Below are 22,314 nucleotides of genomic sequence, written 5' to 3' on the forward strand. Positions count from 1 at the left end.
GTGGTTTTATTTTTGTATTATAATCTGTATTTTAAGATACTTTTTTTAAAAAAACAACCCATTCAATAGAAAGTTCTAGTAATTTCTGTGTCTTCTGATGTTAAAGGATGACAAGTCAACAAAAGATCCCATTGTAAATCTAAATGATAGAACTGAACATATAATTATATACACAATGTGAAAACCAACAGTTTTACACAGAAATTTTGTGAACACATACTCTGGCTCTTCTACATTTTTGCTAAGATTATAATAAGCCAGTGATTCGTGAAAAATCTGCATATTTAAATAAAAGATTTTATTTTTAAAGCCACTATTCACAAGAGATTATGCCCCGAAATGGAAATTAGGCATTCCGTTTTGGCAATTATAACCATGGTTTAAGGAGCCATTTAGCACCTACCTTATATAACTGAGTTTCTAATACTGAATGTCATAGAACACTACTGTTTCCCATTTTAGAAATGTTTTTAAATTAAAAACTTCGCAAGCAACTCATATTGATATAAAGCAGTTAGGTGATTATTAATCATTGTTCTCTCATCTGAATGAAACTCAAAAAAGCAATGATGTCTGTCTGCTTTCGCAACACAAATTCACTTGGACAACTGGCTTTTTTTTTCCTCTTCTTCCCTCTCCAGTCCCCATAAAATCTGCTCTAGAGGGTCCCCCAATCCTCTGGAACAGATCTAGGGGTGGGAAGAAGACTCCAAAGGGGTGGAGATAAAGGAGAAGTGCTGCTAAATTGAGTGGACACCCACTTACACTATGTATAATCTTATGCTATAGCAACTTTTCTAGTATGCTAAAAAAGCATTACAATAACCAATTTGCAGTAACCCAAGCAATATGCATGGCAAATATTTGCAGGGCCACAGTTGTATCAAAGGTAAGCATGATGTTATAATTTTATTATTCGAAAAGACTGCACAAAAGCGTATCAGAATCTACTATATAGACTACCCAAGACAGCCACTGGAACTGATGCAAGATTTCTGTGCAGGAATTCTTCATTGAACTGTATAGAATTTTTCTGAAGACAAAATGACACTGGCATAGGCACCATGCAAGTCACCCTGGAGAAAGCGTCGTACTTTGGGGGCACCACCGCCGAGAAGGTTGCTTCCCTGGCAGGCACCTGCTGTACATACTTCAGATGGGAAAGGAATGTGGATAAAGGCCTTCAGTGAGGATCTTAGTGAGGATCTTAGTGTAAGGAGACAGGCAATCCTTCAAGGAACTGGTCCCAAAGTATATGTGGTTTTGGATAGCTATACCAGCCCTTGCGGGACGCAGGTGGCGCTGTGGGTTAAAGCCTCAGCGCCTAGGACTTGCCGATCGAAAGGTCGGCGGTTCGAATCCCTGCGGTGGGGTGCGCTCCTGCTGCTCGGTCCCAGCGCCTGCCAACCTAGCAGTTCGAAAGCACCTCCGGGTGCAAGTAGATAAATAGGGACCGCTTACCAGCGGGAAGGTAAACGGCGTTTCCGTGTTCGGCTCTGGCTCGCCAGAGCAGCGATGTCACGCTGGCCACGTGACCCGGAAGTGTCTCTGGACAGCGCTGGCCCCTGGCCTCTTAAGTGAGATGGGCGCACAACCCCAGAGTCTGTCAAGACTGGCCCGTACGGGCAGGGGTACCTTTACCTTTACCTTTACCAGCCCTTGCAAATGAATAGAGAAATGAAACATAAGCCAGTGCACCTTATGAAGGTCATGTGAAGATTGTAAGTAGATGTAAACCATAAACTACCAGTAATCAAATATAGATATGCAGACTTAAAACTCACAGATTCATTATTAAACAAACAAACAAACAAAAAAGCTGGTTTTAGAGGTAAAATATCTGAGAACAAGCTACCAAGTCGAAAGCACAATGCCTGAAAGCCCAAGTATGTGTACTGAGTAGTAAGTCCCAACTTCAAGTCTATATAAATGTTTTAGGATCAGGATGTGAGTCGACTGTAGAATCATTGCCCATTTTGTGTTTTCTAACTAGCAGCAAAGTTGCAAAAGAAGTTGTAAGCCTGAGAGAGGGGCTTGTATTATTTTTGCTTTATGTAAAGCAAAGTATGTCCTGGTAGGCAATACAAATAATAATAATGATGATGATGATGATGATGATGATGAAGAAGAAGAAGAAGAAGATTGACATACGAGAAATAGGCAGAGTCATCCTTATATGTTTAGTGAAAGGGGATTGGAAACGGTGGTCACCAGATTTCTATTTTTCTGTCCCTACTGCCAAGCCATTCAGAATTGCAGTAATGTTTGAAACAGCTGTATTATTGTTTCATCTTCCAGCAACACCCCATCCACCAAGGAAATCTATTGATTCCCCCCGCCTTGACAAAACAGTATGGCCTACATCTTCGCTTAAGCAACAGCCAGATTCTGGCTCTGTCTAAGAGTCTGCCTGCCTATATTCTATTCTTGCTGTCTATTTTTCTCCCTGCCTATCTAGGCCTCCTGTAAGAGTTGCCACAGAACTGCTTTCTTTCAACAAATTATCTAACACTTACATGAGATGCTGTCTGGTAGATCTCTTTGGGGTGCATTTTCTGTAACTGTTGCAGTGCAACAGAGAACTGGGATTTGTGCACCCGTAAACTCAATATTAACCCTATACATTTCTCAGAAGGAAGTCTCACTGAGTTCTACGGGACTTACCACCAGGTAAGTGCTTATAGGTTTGCAGCCGTATTGAGGAGACATGCAAAAGCAGTATCTGACACAGATCTCTAACATTTCACAGTGCAAGTATAACCTTAAGAGTTTTCTGTTTTGAAGGGAAACAAATTAGTGTTTCCCTAATGTGTTAAAATTCAGCAAAAAGAACAGAAACAAATGAAAAAAGTTTGGTCACTTTGTGAGTCTCTTGCCTCAGTCGCTGTATTTTAATGCTGGCTAAGAGGATAATAAAACCTCTATACCTCAGGCAACTGACAGTATAGTAAAAAAAATCTTTAAAAAGCTTCAACCCTCACAGAAAATCCATAACAATTAAAGTGCAGAATTCAGATCTCGAGCTGGTGTAAATCTGGATATACGCCAACAATATCAAGGGAAATACAGGGTTCCGAATCTGGTCCTCAGAGCTTTTCACCCTCAAAAGGGAGCACAGCACAAAGCATGCTTAACTTCTATTGTCACATGCATCTAGTTTAATAACCAGAAAATGGGCTTTTGACAACAATAGTACTTCAAAATGACAGTGTAATTAAATTTTAAGTCAAAGCCATCCAATGATGGCCTGTACATTTATGTAAAACCAGCAAATGATATGCTTTCAAGCATGTCAGTACTTTCAAGAGAATTAACCATTAAAATAATTTGACTAAGGAAGTTGTAGTGAACAAAACAAACAAACATGATGCCCCAGGAAGTTTTTTTAAAAAACTAATGCACACTGATTCAAATAAAAAAGAAATTAAAAGCTGTCTTGTAATATTCACTTTCTGTAAATTGCAACGGAATTCCTGTGTTGTCTAGTGGTTGATATATACGCAGGGTAGACTTAACTGACTTTAATGTGTCTACTCTGAGTATAACCCAATTAGATAAAATACAGTAAAATGCACCGCTGTAATCCACTAACCCAGGGTGGTCTAATCTCTCAGACCAAGTGAGTCAGAAAAATACTTTGAATTTCTGACAACACCGAAGCACAACAGTTTGTTGCTGCCACTGCTGGTCATTAACCGGGGGGGGGGGGGCATAGCAAGGGCCATTTCAAAGGCCTCAAGGGCTGCATGTGAAACGTAGGCTATGTGTTGGACCACCCTGAACTCGACAGTTATTTAAGGGCACTTGGCTTTCAGGCCAAATGTTTCCACTGCAAAATAAACTTTTCAGATTTATAGCAAATTAATCCACCAAGCTGTATTGTGACTAGTTTGTAAAGTCCTGTGTTGGGTTATCTGATAATGGAGAGGTTATTGTATATTTGGTGTCTACGTGTTTGGGGTGGGAGGAGACTGAGCCAAACTTTGGTTCGTTGAAAGGTGAGGTTTATGGCTAAATTTCAACACCCCACATTCTCATATAGCTAACTGCTTGCTACCTAAAAATTTATAGCAACCTTCCTTCTGGATGCTGGTACCACAAAACTCAAGAACAACCACCCTGCATTCCACACAACCTGGGCTTGTCACATGGACATCACACAATCAGAGTTCTGGAAGAGACCAGCCTCTTGTGGCATTGGATTTGTTAGGGGCATTAGGCGTTGTCTCTGAAGGAAAAAATATAAAACATTCTCTACCTCATAGCTTTTTTACATGCCCCCCCCCCCCCAGCCACTTCTGCTGTTGCACAGCATAGTTAAGATTAATCCATGCTAAAGCAGGCATGAAAGCTTCCAAACTCCTCATAGCTTCACTGGAGGAAAGAGAAAAGGGTGTGAATCTGAGGCTTCATCTTGCAAATCATGGTTTAGTGTCTTGTGAAACCATGGTTTGGGTTGCTAAGCTAAACACTATCCCTGTGGGTGTGTATAAGAAGACCAGTGAAGCTTGCAGCAGAAGACCTAGAAAAGTACCTAGCAGAGAACTTTGGAGAGGCAAGGGATCTCAATTAACCAAAGTTTGCTCAGTACAGATGTTAACATTTAGCCATAGTTATACAAACCATGGTATGCCAGCCCCCTTCAAACTATGGCTTCATATTCTGGGTTGTGGCCAATAGTTACTCAGCCATGGTTATGTATGCAGATATAATGATTAATGTTAAACTTTATGTCTGTATAATAGTAGAATATTAACTATTAGATGAGTAGCATATTGTGATTGTTTCCCCCTCTTTTTTATTTAAATTGGGATATTTCATTATTTGTCTTTACAATGTTGTTATATATTGAAAGAATTTAACAAACATATTGTGATTGTACTCCCTTGGGATCAGTGTAAATAATCTCAAAGTTCTTCTTGAAACAAAGATTTCACACTTTATCTGCAGTTACTTTGTTCAGATCCTTCACAAACATTTTTTTCCACAGGGCAAGTAGGAATACCTCTAGAAGACTTGGAAGAGAAACTTTACCAAAGTGACAGCTCTTTTCTTTTAGGTAACAAATTACTAGCAGAAGTGTGTGGTACTTTTTGTGAACTAGTTACTATTCTGGGCAAATTATCTGCAAGTCTTCTTAAGAGGGAGGATTATTTTATACTTACTCGTATATGAATGTGAACAAAATCATCAGGAAACATTCTTTTGAAAACAGGGAAGAAACTGCTGTTTTGACTATTATGATAGGTGTGAATTGCAGCTAATTGCACTACCAAATTGAACTCTAGAAATTCATACTTAAAGATAGAAACAGCAACACAATTCCCAATATCAAGAAACTAGTTTTGAAGAATATTCCAAGTTGTCTTATCATTTTTGAAACCTACTAATTAGTGAACCAAATATATGGAATTTATTTCCTTGCTTTAAATGAATCAAGGAAGTACTTTATTAAAGTCAGGATTTAATAATCTAAAACCAATAAATTCCTTTTGCATTTGAGATTCAATTATTGTTATGAAAGCACTAGGAAGGTCTGTAAAAATATAATTATGAGCAGACACTGCTGAATAGAATACGTTAAATACAGAAGAAAGCTTTTGTTTCAAGGATCAGTTTGATTTGTGGCTCCATTTTTTAAAAAAATCTTTTTCATTTATGTTAATGGCTTGATCTATGCAGCAATATTTGTAGAAGAAAGAAACAATGGATAGAATCAAATTAGTTTTTATTTAAGATAGATTTGAAACTCACTGAAACTAATCCTCTTGATCAGCGCCATAATTTCTAAATTAGCTGCAAAGTAATTTCTATGATATTCACAGCTTATAAAACAACAAAATTAATACATTTTTCTTACTCTGAGGCCCTCTACTGACAATTAAAATTCTCTTTCTCTCTCTCTCTTTGTATAGAGAAATCTCTCTAGCTGTGAAGTATTAGCAATATATTTCACACAATATATGTTTCTCACAGAACAGAAATAAATAAACAATTTTAATATTTTTGTGTTTCTTGAGATTTCTGCCAGCTTCTATGGCATTGAAGGCTGAAGAAATGGGAACCGCCTATCTTTTTGTTCTCATTCTGGTTATTATGCCATTTGGGGGAAAAAGGATAGAGGGAATTTTTTAAAAGTAGGTAGCTTTCACAAATCATATGACAGCTTGGTAAAAGGCTTTTTTCACATGTACAAAAAACACTCAGAATGAGAGAAGTGGGTGAGGGGAGATGAGAACATAGATATTATACTATTTTATCCTTCTATGAACACTACCCCTGCCACATAGCAAGCAAATTTTGGTACAGAGAGGGAACTGATTTGGGGACAATCTTTTTCTGTAATAAAATTTCAGTTCCTATTTAGAATAAGAAAGGTCCTTGTTATAATTTACAAAATCGAGAATGATCTTATAAAGAGAGCTAACAGAAAAGTATTGCAATGAAGCCATCTCACAATGAGTTCTGTGGAAAAGTACTCTGGAAGAGGCATTTCAATGGCAAACCTTTGGTCAATCATTTCTATCCAACTGAATCCCAAAACTACATCTGGTAGTATATATCTGGTATATTACTGAAGTAAAAGAGGGTTATTGTGTTATTTAAGGAATTCAAACAATATACCTTAGAATTAATGTATGCACAAGAAATAAGAAACTAAATGACACATGCAACTGTACCATTTAGAAGAGGCTGTCCTTCATGAACTCCCCTGGATATGACTGCATTGTAAACGTCTTCAGGAAACCCAGTCTTGCATAATGTGCCTTCTTCACAAGTTGCCTTTATAGGTGCCTGAAATGCAAGACAAAATTTATATAATACTCGCAACCCCATTCAATTGAGAAGCATTGCACTTGGCATAAACCCCGATTTTGCTACTATCTTGTACAAACAACCTCTTTGTTTCTAAATGGCTGCAATTAGAATTCTGGGGGCAAAGGGTTAATCTTTTTGATAACTGGGATGCAAGGAACAAATCCCACTTGTCTAGTAAGATCTAAATAATACACAATCTTGATTCTTTATATAACTGAATGTTTCAGCTTAAACAGCCATTCAGGCTGAAGTAGAATTGTGGAAAAAACAAATTCATTTCTTCAAATAAAAATAAATGTTATGGAAAACTGATTATCAAGTTTGTCAGATATGAATCTGAGGCATTCAAGAGATTTAATGGCCAATTCAAAACATGTTCACTAAACCTGTCAATACATTTCAAGTTCTGCTCAACTCTGAATTTGTCTGATTGGATAAATGCAGTCATATGAAACCTCTATATACATTTGCAAATAAATGTTTTTAATACAATCGTCTTTGCTATAAAGTTACTGAAGAATAGTTACTCAGTTCACAAAGAAAGCCTGATTTGTTGTCTTTATGAAACTGTTAACCCTTAGTTTAAAAAACTGTTTTCATGCAGCATTTTCATTAATGGGAGTAAATAGTAATCTAAGTTAAACAGTTTTTAAAAAACCACTCCTGTGTCTTCTTACAGCACAACTTAAACAATTCCAATCTAAGCAGGTTTCTACAGACAGACATTTAAAATTTAAATAGTCCTTTGAACTATCACTAGTAAGCCATTTACACTGTTTGTAGCTAATACCATCAATTGGAGGCTTTCTTTAATATAGCTGATCTACCTAAATGCCAAGTATGACATTAATAACCATGCTGTCTCCTGCTCTTACCTCATTAAAACTTACAACACTGTACAATTTAACAACCCACTTCTGTAGTGAAAGAAGGCCAAATAAAAGATCTACGTGACCAGAGTCAAAAACTATACTAGGTGGTATTGTACATTTCATTACCATAAACATTTTTAATCAGAGGACTTCCACTTCCCAAGTATTTTGGTGTCATATGAACATTAAGCTGCACACAAAATTTGACTGCAATTATCTTAGGCACCTATAGACAAACAACTGTGCTAAACAAAATGCACATGATTTCTGAATTATAAGAGAATTATTCTGGAAAATGCTAAGTACTGCTTTTAAACAACAACTGTAATAAACCCTGAAAATCAGAGTGGGAGGCGGTTCTTCCGCCCAAGATGCTGTCAGATTCCATAATTTAATAAGCAAACTCAATGTAACTAACAAGGAGAGGGGGAAAAACAGACATCCTAACTACCCTTGAAACAAATAAATCCTGGGTGGGCAGCTGAGTAGATAACAGTATTTTAACAAGCCTGCACTGATGTGCATGGGAATCAGTTGGTCTTTCCAGCACGCTATATCTGCTAAAACAACTCTTATAAACTGAAACAATGCCCAATGAAACAAAGACTTGGGGACATGAATAAAGAGGCCTCTTTATGCTTTCATTTGCAACCTCTCAATTTTTCCCAGAGACAAAAGACAGCACTCTGTTCCCAAAAGCAAGTCTATTGTAAAGATTTTGTGGCCATAAACACATGAGAGGAATCAGAGATTCAAACTTTGACAATGCCTTAGCCTCTCGTGTTTTGCATGTGGAATTAAATAAAACTGAATCTCGAATCACCACACAATCTGGGTCGTTTCAAGTTCAGTTGAAGAGTATGAAGCATCACAGCCATGCATTTCTCTTTTACATTTTTATTTCATGACACAGCAAAACAATTTAAAGCCAAACATTGTAATCTTCATAATACTGTAGAAAGGAAGCTGAAGCGTGTAAGAACAGCACTCCTTTCTGTCTAGGGTGCAGACTTCTCCCCTGAATGAAGAACGTTGAAATCATAAAAACAATTCCCCTTTCCCCCTTGGGAAAACTATTCATAAAATGTTCTTTCTAGTAAAGATATGGCTGTAGAGATCTGTAAGAATCAAAGTAGCTTTTCATGGGAATTCTGCAGTTTTAAGATATGACCACCATTTTTTAAAAGTCTGTTTATACATGCCTGGCAAAATTATAAAAACAAGACTAAGGTGTTGTTTTTCAATTACTGAGCCATGGACCATTGCCAAACTAAGAGTGCTTCTTCCTGCCAGTCCTCTGCTAGAGATTTGGCTCAGCTGCTGCTGCTGGGTGTGAAATCTCTGTTTTCTTCCTTCTGCAGAAGCAAATCAAACCAAACTTTGCCCTCCTCTCAGCAAGAAGATAAAGGCAACTGCGCATCTTACACTTGCTATAGAGATGCTGTTTTAAATCATCTCACATAACAGATGTCATATTATGACGAAACATTTGTTTATAAAGAGAGACTTGTGGATCATTCTTTTTGGACAGTTGTAAAAGCATGAATTGCAGGATGTAGGTGATGAACTACGACATAGCAACAGTTCAACAGTAATAAACCCTGTGAAGCAATTTAAATGGGCTGCACACAGCAACTGTAACTTGCAAAGGGGCCTGAGATTTAAAAGCAGCAAAAACTCACCTCACTAGAGCCTTGAGTTCTCTAATAATCACTAGTGGGAAGCACTGGTATAAGGACCTAGGCAAAAATCCATCATAATTCTGCTCAAGGGGCCTGGCTGGTCATACGTTATATTTCTTATAGTCATTGTTGTCTATTGGCGGGACTAATGAAATAGCTTAAAGTGAGGTCAACAAAAATGTGATGCGAATGGCCTCTGAAATGCCGATCTGAATACAATCTACAGAGCCCTGTTGAAAGTGGGAGGGCAACATCAACGCTACTGCACAAGTACTAGACCATGAAAAATACCCTAACTGCCACCTTCATGAGGCACAGAAAATACTGCTAGTATCTTTTGTCTCTGTTCTTACAAAAGTAATTGAAGCAAAAATACTGTTATCAAAAACTGACAGCAATGTAAGAGAATTAAATATACTAGCTTAATGACCAACATATATCCGGGGGTCTCTCTGAAGGTATGCCAAGGGACTGAGTAGGCTAAGATTGCTGCACATCCATGGTCCCTCTGTCTTGACACACCATGTCCATGCCTCCACGAGCTCTGAGTAGAGATGGAGAGTAACCCGCAATGGCTAACCTTTCCATAGTTTTACTAGGAAACCTTGCACTGTGGACCTCCCTCTCGAACTGTGGTGAGAGAGATCTGCTGGATGCAGCCGCCCATCATCTGCTCTTCCTGGGGCATTTGGGATTGCTCAAGTAGGCATCAGTTCTGGAAAAGTTTAAGCAACTTTAAGCAGGTAACTACTCAAATGCACAGGATAGGCAGGTCTTTTAGTTGGTGAAATACTATTACGGGAAAAGAACTGAAACAAGCTGGCCTACAAACCACCTGCAGGAAATATGTCACTCCATTGGTTTTTACTGAAATCAACAGAAATAAACTCTTAAGTAGATGGTAATTAAATTGCAGCTAGACAAAACATATCACATGTCACTAAAATGCAATTTTGCTTGGCTTAAAAAACATTTCAACTTTCACTCAAAACAATGAGAAAAGCAAAACACATACAGTATTCTGAATCTCTGCTAGATTAGTATCAAGTTTGAAAACCTAACTATAATATTGGTTTACAACTGAACTTTTTAAATCATCATTTTTATCAACCTTGTGCCAACAGTCTACTAATTACTTTTAAATATTAGAAAACTGCTAGCCCATCACTGTAGATCAATCCAACTAGGCAGGGGGCAGAGCGACATTCCAGTTGAGGAAAAAATCTCAGTGGTCACTCAGCTGGATGCAAATAACTGATTCCTCAGTTAAAATACTTATTCTATCTACATTACAGTGTGTTATCTCACTAAAACAGATTGTTTCAAAATATGTCAGTGCTTGGCCCAATAGACGAGCTTCCTTAGGCTGAAAATAATCACATCTAAAATGACAATATTTTTAAATTTTTAAAAATAATTATTGTTCGCTTGTAATTAGTAACTCATCTGGTTGATTGTGACAGTCATAAGCAGCCACACCACTAAGGCAGAGAGCATAGATACAGATTGGTTTTCATTTTGCTTCTAATTGTATTTCACAGCTTTTAAATTTGTTGACCACTCAGAGAACATGGTTAATTGGGCAATATGTAAATGCTGAAAAATAATAATTAAATGCTATATTATTTCCCTGACTGGGTAAATGGCAAGGCTTAGCCCTCTCCAGCCCTCAAATCTGCAGTCTCCTAGGAAGAATAGTAAGGGGAACAGGACCCCACCCCTAGCAGATCTCCAAGCAACCAGAAATCCTGTTGAGCCATCTTCCCTACTCCAAGATCAGAGAACTACACACCAGTTGCATAGCTTCCTGGCCTTGGACCCCGTCATCTCCGTAGGAGAGCAAATGGCAAGCCCAGTAGGAGTTTCAGGGCTGTGAGTGAAGCACCCAGCCAGCTTAATGTGAGGTTACTCAGAGAAAGAAGGATGTGTGTATAACCAGCCAACCAGATCAAGGCCTGGTTGAACCAGGAAAGGGAGCCTCCAACTCCCATATAAGCTCTCATTCTGGAATGATTCATTGCCGAAGCAACAGCACCCTTAGAGGTCCAAGCATTCCTGAACAGGTGAAACAGACAATATCATTAAGCAGACAATAACATTAATTATTCTCTTCACCTTCTTGTCTAAAAGAGAGATTCATATAGGGAAAAGATAGGTCTTGTGGCTGCATTTGTAGTCTTCTGCAAGAGAGAAAGGGAAACAGAGAACATAGACTGGGATAGTCAAGTACATCACTAGATCTCTATGAGCCTTCCAGCTTTAAGGCCAAATGCAAAAAAAGACTCACTCCTTTGGTATCAGGTATTTACAAGTAATAACACTAAGGTGGCATCCACCCCACCCCAATTTAGGACAAAAGATGTGGAAGAGCTGTAACAGCTACACTGCAGGAGAAGGTAATGAAAGAGGGAAAAACATAAAACAGGATTGAGGAAGAAGATAGTACCTCTCCCCAATATATTATTTGCAACACTGCTACCTTCAACCTTCTGATCATAATCTGATTGGAAGATAAACAAAAGTGTTCCCAGTTCTGCTCTTTCTGTTCAACATTAGAAGCTTCATTTGTCTCTCCAGAGTATGAGACTGTAAAATGAGCAGGAGGTCTTTTTCCTGCAAGTACAGCTAATCTCTTCTCATAAATCATTACATCTTCCAGGGATGTTCAGGGTCATCGGCAAAAAACAAAAACAAAAACAAAACAACTAGATAAGGGGGAAATGTTTGAAGGTATAATTTTCAACAGAATTGTACAGCCTCAGTATTACATTAAAAGCCCATTACAACTACCATGCCCCATCACTTGTAATATTGGTGTAAAAATACTATCCAGACCACAGTTAGTCAACCTTTTTATACCTACCGCCCACTAATGCATCTTTCTGGATGGTAAAATTTCCTTACCGCCCACCAGTTCTCGATGGAAGGAGGATTCAGCTTGTGCCGTAGAACCCCCTACCACCCACCCATAATCCTGAAACACCCACTAGTGGGCGGTAGGGACCAGGCTGACAATCCCTGATCTAGACCTTAAATAGCCTAAATCACTGTTTCACTAGCTTTCACTGAACAGTCCTGATGTGGAGAGCATACTGGCCAATCTGTAATCACATGTTTTTATATGATGTATCAGCAAACAACTAAGCAGAGATGAAAAAAGAGGGAGTATTGAAACTTAAACTTAAGGCACAGGTGCATGCAAGGTGATCTGCCCCCACTTCTCAGGGCACCCTTGAGCAGGAAGGTCTGAAGGGAGATTCTAACCACAATCAGCTGAACTTGGTTGTAACCTCTCCACAGAATTGTGTTCAAGACTGAAATGAGGATTCTAACCACATTTGACTGATCACAGTTTAAATCTCTCTGCAGTCCTTTCTGCTCAATGTACGAAGGTTGGGAGAGGAAAAGGCAGGGCCTATATCAATGGGGCAGCACCAGCATGTGCTCACACCCTACTAGGGATGGAAATTCGGTTTTGTTTTTATTTCAACAAAAAAACAAACCCTACTTAATTCACACTTCTCACACCAATATGTGCATTAAAACACAGCTATCCTTCAAAATTCAGTTGTCTGGATTTTGTGATGCAGTTTCCTCCCAAACAACATGTACCAAAATGCCTATTTCGGGGGAAACGTGCCTAAAAAGACATACATATGTTAGTGAAAATTACATACAAAAATGCCTAATATTAGGGAATAGTGTTCCACAAATGTGTGTATTAATCAAAACTGCATACAAAATTATTTTTATTAGGAGAAATTTATGCTAAAGTGTTTTTTTAAATCAAGTTACTGACTGCATAAATGTGGAAAACAAAATGTAAGATTGGAAGGAGAAACTTAGGTGAGCTGAAACAGATATTTTTCCATCTCAAACTCTTGCCATCTTTGAGGCCTCACACATTCTTCTGAACACCTCTACGGGGATAGAAGGGGGGAAATATCACATCTACCCTTAAAGTTTGAATAGGACCGTAACATTTCACAATGCACACAGGGAAATGTGACCTAGAGCCACAAAGGGTTGTATCCAAGAAAGTTATACAGTGTAGACCCAAATAAGTTAATGGACCCAAATCAGTCATGTCCATTAATTTACATGGGTTTACTCTGAATAGTACCAAAATTGAATAGAACCATAGCTGTCAACTTTTCCCTTTTCTTGCAAGGAATCCTATTCGGAATAAGGGAAACGTTGACAGCTATGAACAGAACACAACATCATCCTACACATGGAAAACTCACAAGTCAGGGAGGTTTCTAGTTGACCTTCTGATTATCTTTCCACCTGCAAATGTGTGTTTCTCCTCACTTGAGAAAATGCATACCATAACAACAAACAAAAACAACACACACACTAGTTTAAAAGGCCGTAAGTTTGTTTAATTAGCGAAGAAGAGAAGTGTTTTTGCCTGGTACCTAAAGATGTATAACGAAGACGCCAGACAAACCTCCTTGGGGAGAGCATTTCACAAATTGGGAGCCATCACAAAAAAGGCCCATTCTCATGTAGCTGCACACAAGCATGTGCCTCAGGTGATGATCGCAGGATTTGGGTCAGTTCATCTGGGGAAAGGCGGTCCTTGAAGTATTGCGGTCCTGAGCTGTTTCAGGTTTTCTAGGTCAAAACCAGCACTCTGAACTGGGCCCAGAAACTAGAGTTGGCCCAGGATTGGCATTATATGCTCAAACAGTCTTGCCCAGGCAAGTAACCTGGCTGATGAATTCTGCACCAGCTGAAGTTTCTGAAACGTCTTCAGAGGCAGACCCGCATATAACATGCTGCAGTAATCTAACCTAGAGGTTACCAGAGCACAGATGGCTGAAGTTAGGCTATCCCTGTCCATGCAGGGGGACAGCTGGGCCACCAGCTGAAGGTGATAGAAGGCACCACTGAGGCCACCTGAGGCTTAAGTGACAGGAATGGACCCAGAGGAACCCCAAGCTGCATATCCATTCCTTCAGAGGGAGTGTAACCCCATCAAGAGCAGGCAGTATCCCATCCATCCAGTCTAAGGAACCACGCACTAACAGTGCTTCAGTCTTATCTCGATTGGGCTTCAGTTCATTGGCTCTCATCTACTCCATTACTGAGGAAGGTAAAGGTCCAGCACATCCACTGTCACACTGCTGGGGTGCCTACATACACTGTATAAAAGGATGGGAGGTCCTTTCTCTGTACTAAACCTTTTACTTGTCTCATATTTCCCTATGTGATTTTCCCTTCAAGTTGTTTTTTTAGTGATATAAATAGCCTAGCTTGAACAACACTGCGAGTAGTAACCTTTATAATAATAAATGCCAATGGAAGTGTGGGAACTGTCATCTCTCCTAAAATTAAGAAAACTAACCTCTGTTGAGCCACAGGTCTGTATGATGCATTTCCTTAGTGTGCACTGAAACTCTGACCCCAGTTTTGATGTCCTTGCACACTACAGCAATTTTAAATATTGAGTTCTCTTAACTAAATTAAATGCAGCTCTTGTGTTCCTTAATGCTTCAAAGCTCTTGGAAGTCAGTGGAGGCGCCCATCAGCGCAAATGTGTTGTGGGTAGGGCAGCCAATTTTAAACTGTGAAGTTTGTCAAAACACATCCCTTAGACAAAGAGATGAACTGATTTTACAACGGCAGAAGAGAAACACTTACAGTTAAATTGATTGGTCATCTTTGCAAGGATGAAGTGGTATGTCTACTCTTTGGTTTATTTCATTTGACAACAGCACTTTCAGAGCCCAGGTTTGCAAAGGCAGTTGTGCATGCTTAAGAGTTATGGTTATAAAAGCCCACTGGAATTAACTGTATCCGTAAGTAGTAATTTCCAAGGCTTAAACCTTGGTATGCTACCAAACAGAACTAGTTTCTTCATCTAAGTTTTAGGGGGGAAAGGACAAAAACATGCTAATGACAAAACAAATTCCTGAAAGGTTACACAGAAAAGGTTAATGTATCCTCATGGGGGAGACTTTTCAAGTCTATTTAAAAAACAAAACAAAATTCAGTTCACAGAATACTTACAAAGTAAAAAACAAAAGGATATTTTAAAAACCATAGTTAACTCACTACTGTTTCTGTTCCCAGCAGAACATAAGATATATAGCTGTGTTTCACACTGGGACAGCACAACAATAATTTGGTTCAAACATAAATGACATTGCAAGTTGTATTGTAGCTTAGGCCACAGCCCTTTATCTCTAGGTATGCATTAAGGCAAAGTAACAAGATTTCACATGGGCCAAAATTTCATAAAGCATTTTCAGCTACTTTTCTTTTCTTTGTTTTAACTATAGCCTGAAAGGCTAGAAAACCTTTTGTTTCCTATTACATTTTGTTAGGGTATCATTAACACTGAATGACTGAAGCGGGGGGGGGGCATAGGCAATGTGCCAAATACAGGACTCAGGAGTAAACCTTTATTGTTTAGCCCCTTGTTTAATTAAATTAATTAATCTAAATTATTTTTAGGCTGCTTTTCTGGGCAAATGTCCCTGTAGCTTACAATACAATCCAGTTCAGTGCAGTGCAATGCAATGGAATTATGAAAAGTATAGTAATACAAAATTTTGAAATTTTGAACTACAACTCAATACTACACATTTTTTTTTTCCAACAGAGCAAAATGACACCCAACCCTAATTCCACTAGACCATCACACAGCTAATAAGCATCATGCCTAGAAGGCCAAATGAAAAAGACAAGTTTCAGGGCCTTCCAAAAATTCTGCAATGTAAAAATTTGATACAGGTCCAATGGAAGGGAATTCCATAGCCATCAGGCTACCGCAGAGAAGGATTTGTTTCCTTGTGGTCACCCACCATACCAGCTGTGGGGAGGGAAGACACATTAGAAGAGTCTCCAAAGCAGATCAAAGTCAGCAGCAGATTGCATGACGGGGTGGTGGTACTCAACTGTCCATGGTTGGTTGTGCTGCTACTTGTTGCAGGAAACAGAGGGAAAGGGCCCAAGGCAGTTGCGAGGTGCAAATGCACTGACAGGAGCACCTGACTGGCTCCACTGGTGCATTTGCACAGCACCGACCTCACTGATGCCCTGCCCCTCCCGCTCTACCTCCTGGTAAGCAGTAGTAATGTGACCAACCAGAGGTCAGGTGAGCACTGCCATTCCACCACACTGCCTGCTACAGCTTAAAGTGTGGTCAGATAGTATGTCTGCAGGTGCTCAATAAATAGTTTGGACCCAAACTGTTCCAAGGTGTGTTAGGACATTGTTGACCGGTGATGAAATATCACACTGGAAATTCATTCTTCCTTTCCATTTGTATTAATCATTGTCTAACACTGAGAATGGTTACTACAAATAAAAAGGAAGAAAGGACAAATCTCTCCAAACTGAGTGAATGGGCATTATAATGGCAAATAATTGTTCAGTGCAAGTACATGTAAAGTGAAAGCCAAAAAAATCATAACTTTGAATATATACTAATGGGGCATGAACTGACCAGGAAAGAGAGCTTGGGACCATAGTGGATAGCTTGCTGAAAATGATGACTCTGTGTGCAGAGGTTGTGAAAAAGGCGGAGTCATGTTATAGATCATTAGGAAACTGCTGATATCACAGCACCATTATACAAATCTGTGGTGTAGCCACACTTGGAATATTGTGTACAGTTCTGTTCACCGCACCTCAAAATAATATTGTAGAGCTGAATAGATGTACAGTGGTGCCCCGCAAGACAAATGCCTCGCAAGACGGAAAACCCGCTAGATGAAAGGGTTTTCCGTTTTGGAGGTGCTTCACATAATGAATTTCCTATGGGCTTGCTTCACAAGACGAAAATGTCTTGCGAGTTCCTGCGGGGTTTTTTTCCTTTCCCCCCCTTTTTCTAAGCCGCTAAGCCGCTTATCTGCTTATCCGCTAAGCCGATAAGCCGCTAAAAGCGCTAATAGCGCTAATCCGCTAAGCCGTCAATGGGCTTGCTTCGCAAGACGAAAAAATCGCTAGACGAAGAGACTCGTGGAACGGATTAATTTCGTCTTGCAAGGCACCACTGTAGAAAAACACAGCCAAAATGATCAAGGGACAGTAGCAACTCCCCTATAAGGAAGGGTTACAAAGGTGAGTAAAATATGATAGTAAAATATGATAGAAGTATACAGAATTATGGAGAATGATCCTTGGGATCCCTTCCAACTCTATAATTCTATGATTCTCTTATTTATTCTCTAAGTTTTAGTCAGCATAGGCCCACTAAAATTAATGAACATGACTAACTTAGGTCCAACATTTTCAGTGGGTCTGCTCTTAGTAAAACTTAGCTGAATACAACCCCAGGAATTTCTATCCCACAACCATTGTTAAAGCAGCATAACCATTGTACTGATCTTGCATCCATTTGAGCTTTGCATAGGAATGTTATACTGTACCTCTTGCATTTACTGACCAAATTATAGATATATCCATACGGGCAAAAAGAGATAATGTTCTGTGTACCTGATAAAGTGGGAACTAGTTCTTGAAATCTTAAAATAAAAATAAGCGTTAGTCTGCAATCCTAGCCCCACGTATCTGGGATTAAGCCCAGCTGAATTTAATAGGATTTACTTCTGAGTATACATGGTTAGAAATGCGTTGTTAAGTCTTTGAAGAGTCACAAGGCTTCTGGGAGACACAAGAAGCTGGTTTTTACCAAGTCAGACTACTGGTCTACCTATCTCAGTACTGTTACATTGACTGGCAGCGGAGAGACTCTCTCCAGGGTTTGAGGTACGGGGTTTTTCAAAGCCCTACCTAGAGACACTAGGGATTGAACCAGGGATCTTCTGCATGAAACTCAAGATGTTCTACCTCTGAGCTACAACCCTTCTCCAAACTTCTAGTTGTTTAGATAACCCCTTTTATATTATCAAAAAGGGAAAAAAGGGAAGTTCAGAAATGTTCATCTATTTTAAATTTTAAGGAACTTAAAAGCAGATGCTGCATAGATATGAGCAATTCACTTTCTTAAATAAGGAATTGGAGAGAGAGAGAACGCACAAGTCAAGGAAAGAACCAGGCGTGAGTCACTCTGAGTGGTCACCATCACTTAATAAAAATAGCTTTTCTCTATTTTATAGTCTACACAATTGGCATCTGTAGTAAAAAGAATCTGAATGTTTTTACCCTTTCTATTATTAGATTGTTGGGTCAGTTTGAGCTTCTTTCTCTAGCCATCTTATTCCACAAGACTTGGCTTCTGCTGACGTTACTGGGAGTTTCCTATTCTACTCACAGGGTAGCTGAACATGCCCAATAATGGGTTCCAACTCACCAGCTAGAAAAAAAGGTTGAGTAGATATTGACTCGTACACTGGAGGGAGATAAAAACTGCAGGCACCAACAGGGGGGAAACTGCTTATACAAACTTGGATAAAAGTATTTGCTCACAGGATGCAATGTTCATCTTAGCGGAGAAAAGGAAATCTGTATATTTTATCTTCTACTTCTATACAGTTTTTATACTGCTTTATTGTTTGGTTGTACTTTATTTTTTATTATTTTATTTTCAGCCAGGGTTGGTTTTAACCAAAAACTGTTTCAAGGATGAAGTTCTTTTTAAAAAGTGTGGTAAATATTTCCAAACAAATCGGAGAACAAGATAAATAATCCTCCCAGTTGATGCTTCAGCAAGACATTCTGAAAAACAAACACTGTGCTTCAAATTATCATTCTGCTGCCACCTAAAACTTAATAGGAATTACTGAGTCTTGCATGATAGCGAATCAGAATGTGAAATGGAATAGGGAGAAGACTTTTAAAATAATGTCAATAGATTGAAAATATCTTATTATAAATGTGCCTTAAAGATTTATTTGAAACGCTGATATTTAGTATAATGAAAATGTCTCCTAAAATGTTAATGTATTCAACATTTAAAGGCAGATCATCTTGACTTTAAACCAGATAAAACAGGTATGCAATGTGCATTTTGTCAAATAATTGTATTGCTCCCAAAGTCAGTTTCTGTCTTGTTTCAGAAACATATTTGAAATGCATCTGCTAGGTTAATATGTATATAAAACATTTCCTTAAAAAGAATGGCTTCTTCCACCCATCTGTCAAAACAACAGTTCAGTATTTCCCCAGAAAATGATGGTGAGATCATCGATAGAAGAAAAGCTATTTGAAGTTTGAACTGTATTTTATACTGTTTTATTTTGGTCGGTGGCATTGCATGCCTTTTATTATTTTGTATACCGCTTTGAGTTTTTTTAATGTTTAAGCAGTCTAGAAATATTTATAATAATAAAAGAAATATCAATAAAAATTGTACTTTTTGGGTTTGTCACATATTTGAATGACGTCACTGATATTGATACAAAAGAAACTAGAATTTCAAAATACTGATTATTTTCCAGTAATCAGAAATTAAAATTACTCATAATAAACTTCTGCAATGTTTTGCAAAAATGTGAAACATAACCCTGGGAAAGAAAGCTAAAATATTGACAAATTCTAATTTAATATTAAAAAACCCACATTTCAAAAGGAATTCCAGATATCTGGGATATAGCATCATAGTCTAGAAGTTTCCACTGAGAAAACATGATTTGTAGAGGCAGAAGAATCATAAGTAGACTCAAGATTCTTTATATTAACCTACTGAAGTGCTTTGCCACTTATTCTTATTAATTTGGACTAACCTACCTATGTAGTTCCGTATCCCAAAAAACATGGGATGGGATGCCATTGCACCATGCACCTCCCCACCCTAGCTTCACATCATTGGCTGGCAGAGACAGGAAGATGCACCACATGATAATGCCATGTCACACCATGTTAATATTACATTAAAAGGAAAAAGCTACAGAGTGCTTCTCCATGTCTCTTATAAATGTCTAGTTTGGCCCCTAGACCTCCATAGCCCTATTTAAGAAGCTGGAAAGATAACAAATCTGCACACAACTTCAAAAACTGGGGTAAAGGCAACAAAAATAGTAGTAGCACTCATAAATTAATAATAATTAATAATTAATTAATTAATTAATTAATAATAAAGGAGAACCGCGTAAGTTTTGGTGCCAATCACTGGGACCTGAATGTGCATCTGCTTTGCTACTAGTCAGTTTTAACACAACTAAAATCCATTTCCCATAATCAATTTTCAATACTCATATTAACTATTCAGACCAATATCTTAGCCATACTCAGAAACCATACAATGAAAGAAACTAGAATTAATAATTAGGATTGAAAATTTAACTGAAGCTTTTCCTAAGAACTATTGCCTCTGAAGGTCATTCGAAGTCCTTTGTGATGTTTTGCCTCCAGTTTTCCCACACAGACTTCCTCTTTTCCCAATTCAGAAGCACTTATGGTTTCTGATGTTAAAGTATGCGTGTTTGTGTCACACACATGCACACACACACACCTTTCAAACTTTCCCCTTTTCCTTCAGAGTGCCAAGCTTCTGCGTAACAACCACAGATTTTACCTAAAGTAAATCATCAATGAAGTGAGTGTTTAATCATCAGTTACCAGTATGTTCCTAAATGCTGCATTATTCCAAACATTGACTGAACCTATACTGAACAAGCTGTTTGCTCTGCTGTGCAAATGATGAGTGATGAATTCATTAAAAAAAACCTCAAGGAAATATCTGACAAAGGCTGAAAGCAATATAAAACAATTTAAATAAAACCTAGCCAAGGTATAGGTCCTGAAACAATATTATTTTCTTATAACTGAAATTCTCTTGCACTAGCAATGTACGCAATGTAAAAGTTTTAAATAATTTCTGACTTGCAAGAGAAAGCAAAAAAAAAAAAAAAGCCAAGCAATAGTTAAAAATCAAAGGCCACTTTCCAGACACAGGTTTAGAAAACTGATTTCATACCTAACTTTCAGTGTTGTTACACCCTGTTAAAAAGAGAGTCCTAACCTGATTTAATGTGTACCCAAACAAGGAGGAAATTGGATTTTCCAACCATGACATGCCACTGGAACTCTCTGATACACAAAAGCAATAAAGACAGTTCCTGTCCATAATTCATAGATCGCTTTAATTTAAAAACAGTACATATAGGGGAAACACCACACGGTGAAATAAGAGTTTAGCAGAGAACTCAAGTTTTAAAGTTTACCAAATAACATCTGGAGATAAAAAAAATTTGGAGGCATCCTAAAAAGAGAGAATGAGCCTGACAAAGAAACTGTGTAATGGGGGGGGGAGTGGACTCTACCTTAAAAATTTGTAGAAAAGCAACCCAGACTCTGGCTATAAACAGACCCTGAAAACAATAAACCTAGCTAAAAAGTTAAAACAATCCTCCCCAAAAGGGAGGCAGAGTTTGAAGGAAAGACACAGAAGGTGCAACATTGACACTTTCCCATCAGGGCAAACTAACCTCCTATTAAACCAGTGAAAAATCCCCCCAGCTGTTTAGGATCAATGTTTCAGCACCTCAACTGCCTGATGCAGCCATCAGAGCTACAGAGAGAGAGTATTGGCTGCACAAGAGAAAGCAAAAAAAAAAAAAAAAAAGCAGTAATTTGAAATAAAGGGCAAGGGAAGGGAACTTTGCAACATGCCAAGTCTGTGTTTACTACGTTTCAGAAGCAGGGATTCAGTTCACAGCCAGAGAGTAATCTGAGCTCTGCACCATGGACAGTGACTGCTGCTGCAGCTACTGCAGCTGCCTCCCTGTACCCAGATCACTCAACCCCTGCAGGATTTAAACCGGATATCACCCACTGCTGAAAGCCAGCCCACTCACACAGCCCGCTACACAAATACCCCTTTCCCCAGAGTCCCTTGCCCGTTCTCGACGATATGCTCCAGCCACAAATGCCATTAAGAGGCAATGAGCTGCACCATCTGTCCTGGAGATTTACTCCTGCTTGCCCTTTGCACTAGGAAGAGGACGTGTTTCGCTGACCGAAGTGCCAGCATCCATCCTCTGTCCCCTGCCTTATTGGAACTCACTTTAGGAAAATCCCAGGAC

General features: G+C 38.6%; 1 protein-coding gene across 1 annotated transcript in view; it reads right to left on the minus strand.

Annotated features, from left to right (window-relative positions):
• Positions 1 to 22,314, minus strand: part of CDH2 (cadherin 2) — a 130,950-nt gene that overhangs the window by 105,011 nt on the left and 3,625 nt on the right. Inside the window, exon 2 of the mRNA XM_079982669.1 lies at positions 6,681 to 6,795. Coding sequence (XP_079838795.1) covers positions 6,681 to 6,795 — 115 coding nt within the window. The remainder of the gene's footprint in view (positions 1 to 6,680; positions 6,796 to 22,314) is intronic.

Source organism: Podarcis cretensis, assembly GCF_951804945.1.
Source record: "Podarcis cretensis genome assembly, chromosome: 7".
NCBI classification, from domain to species: Eukaryota; Metazoa; Chordata; class Lepidosauria; order Squamata; family Lacertidae; genus Podarcis; species Podarcis cretensis.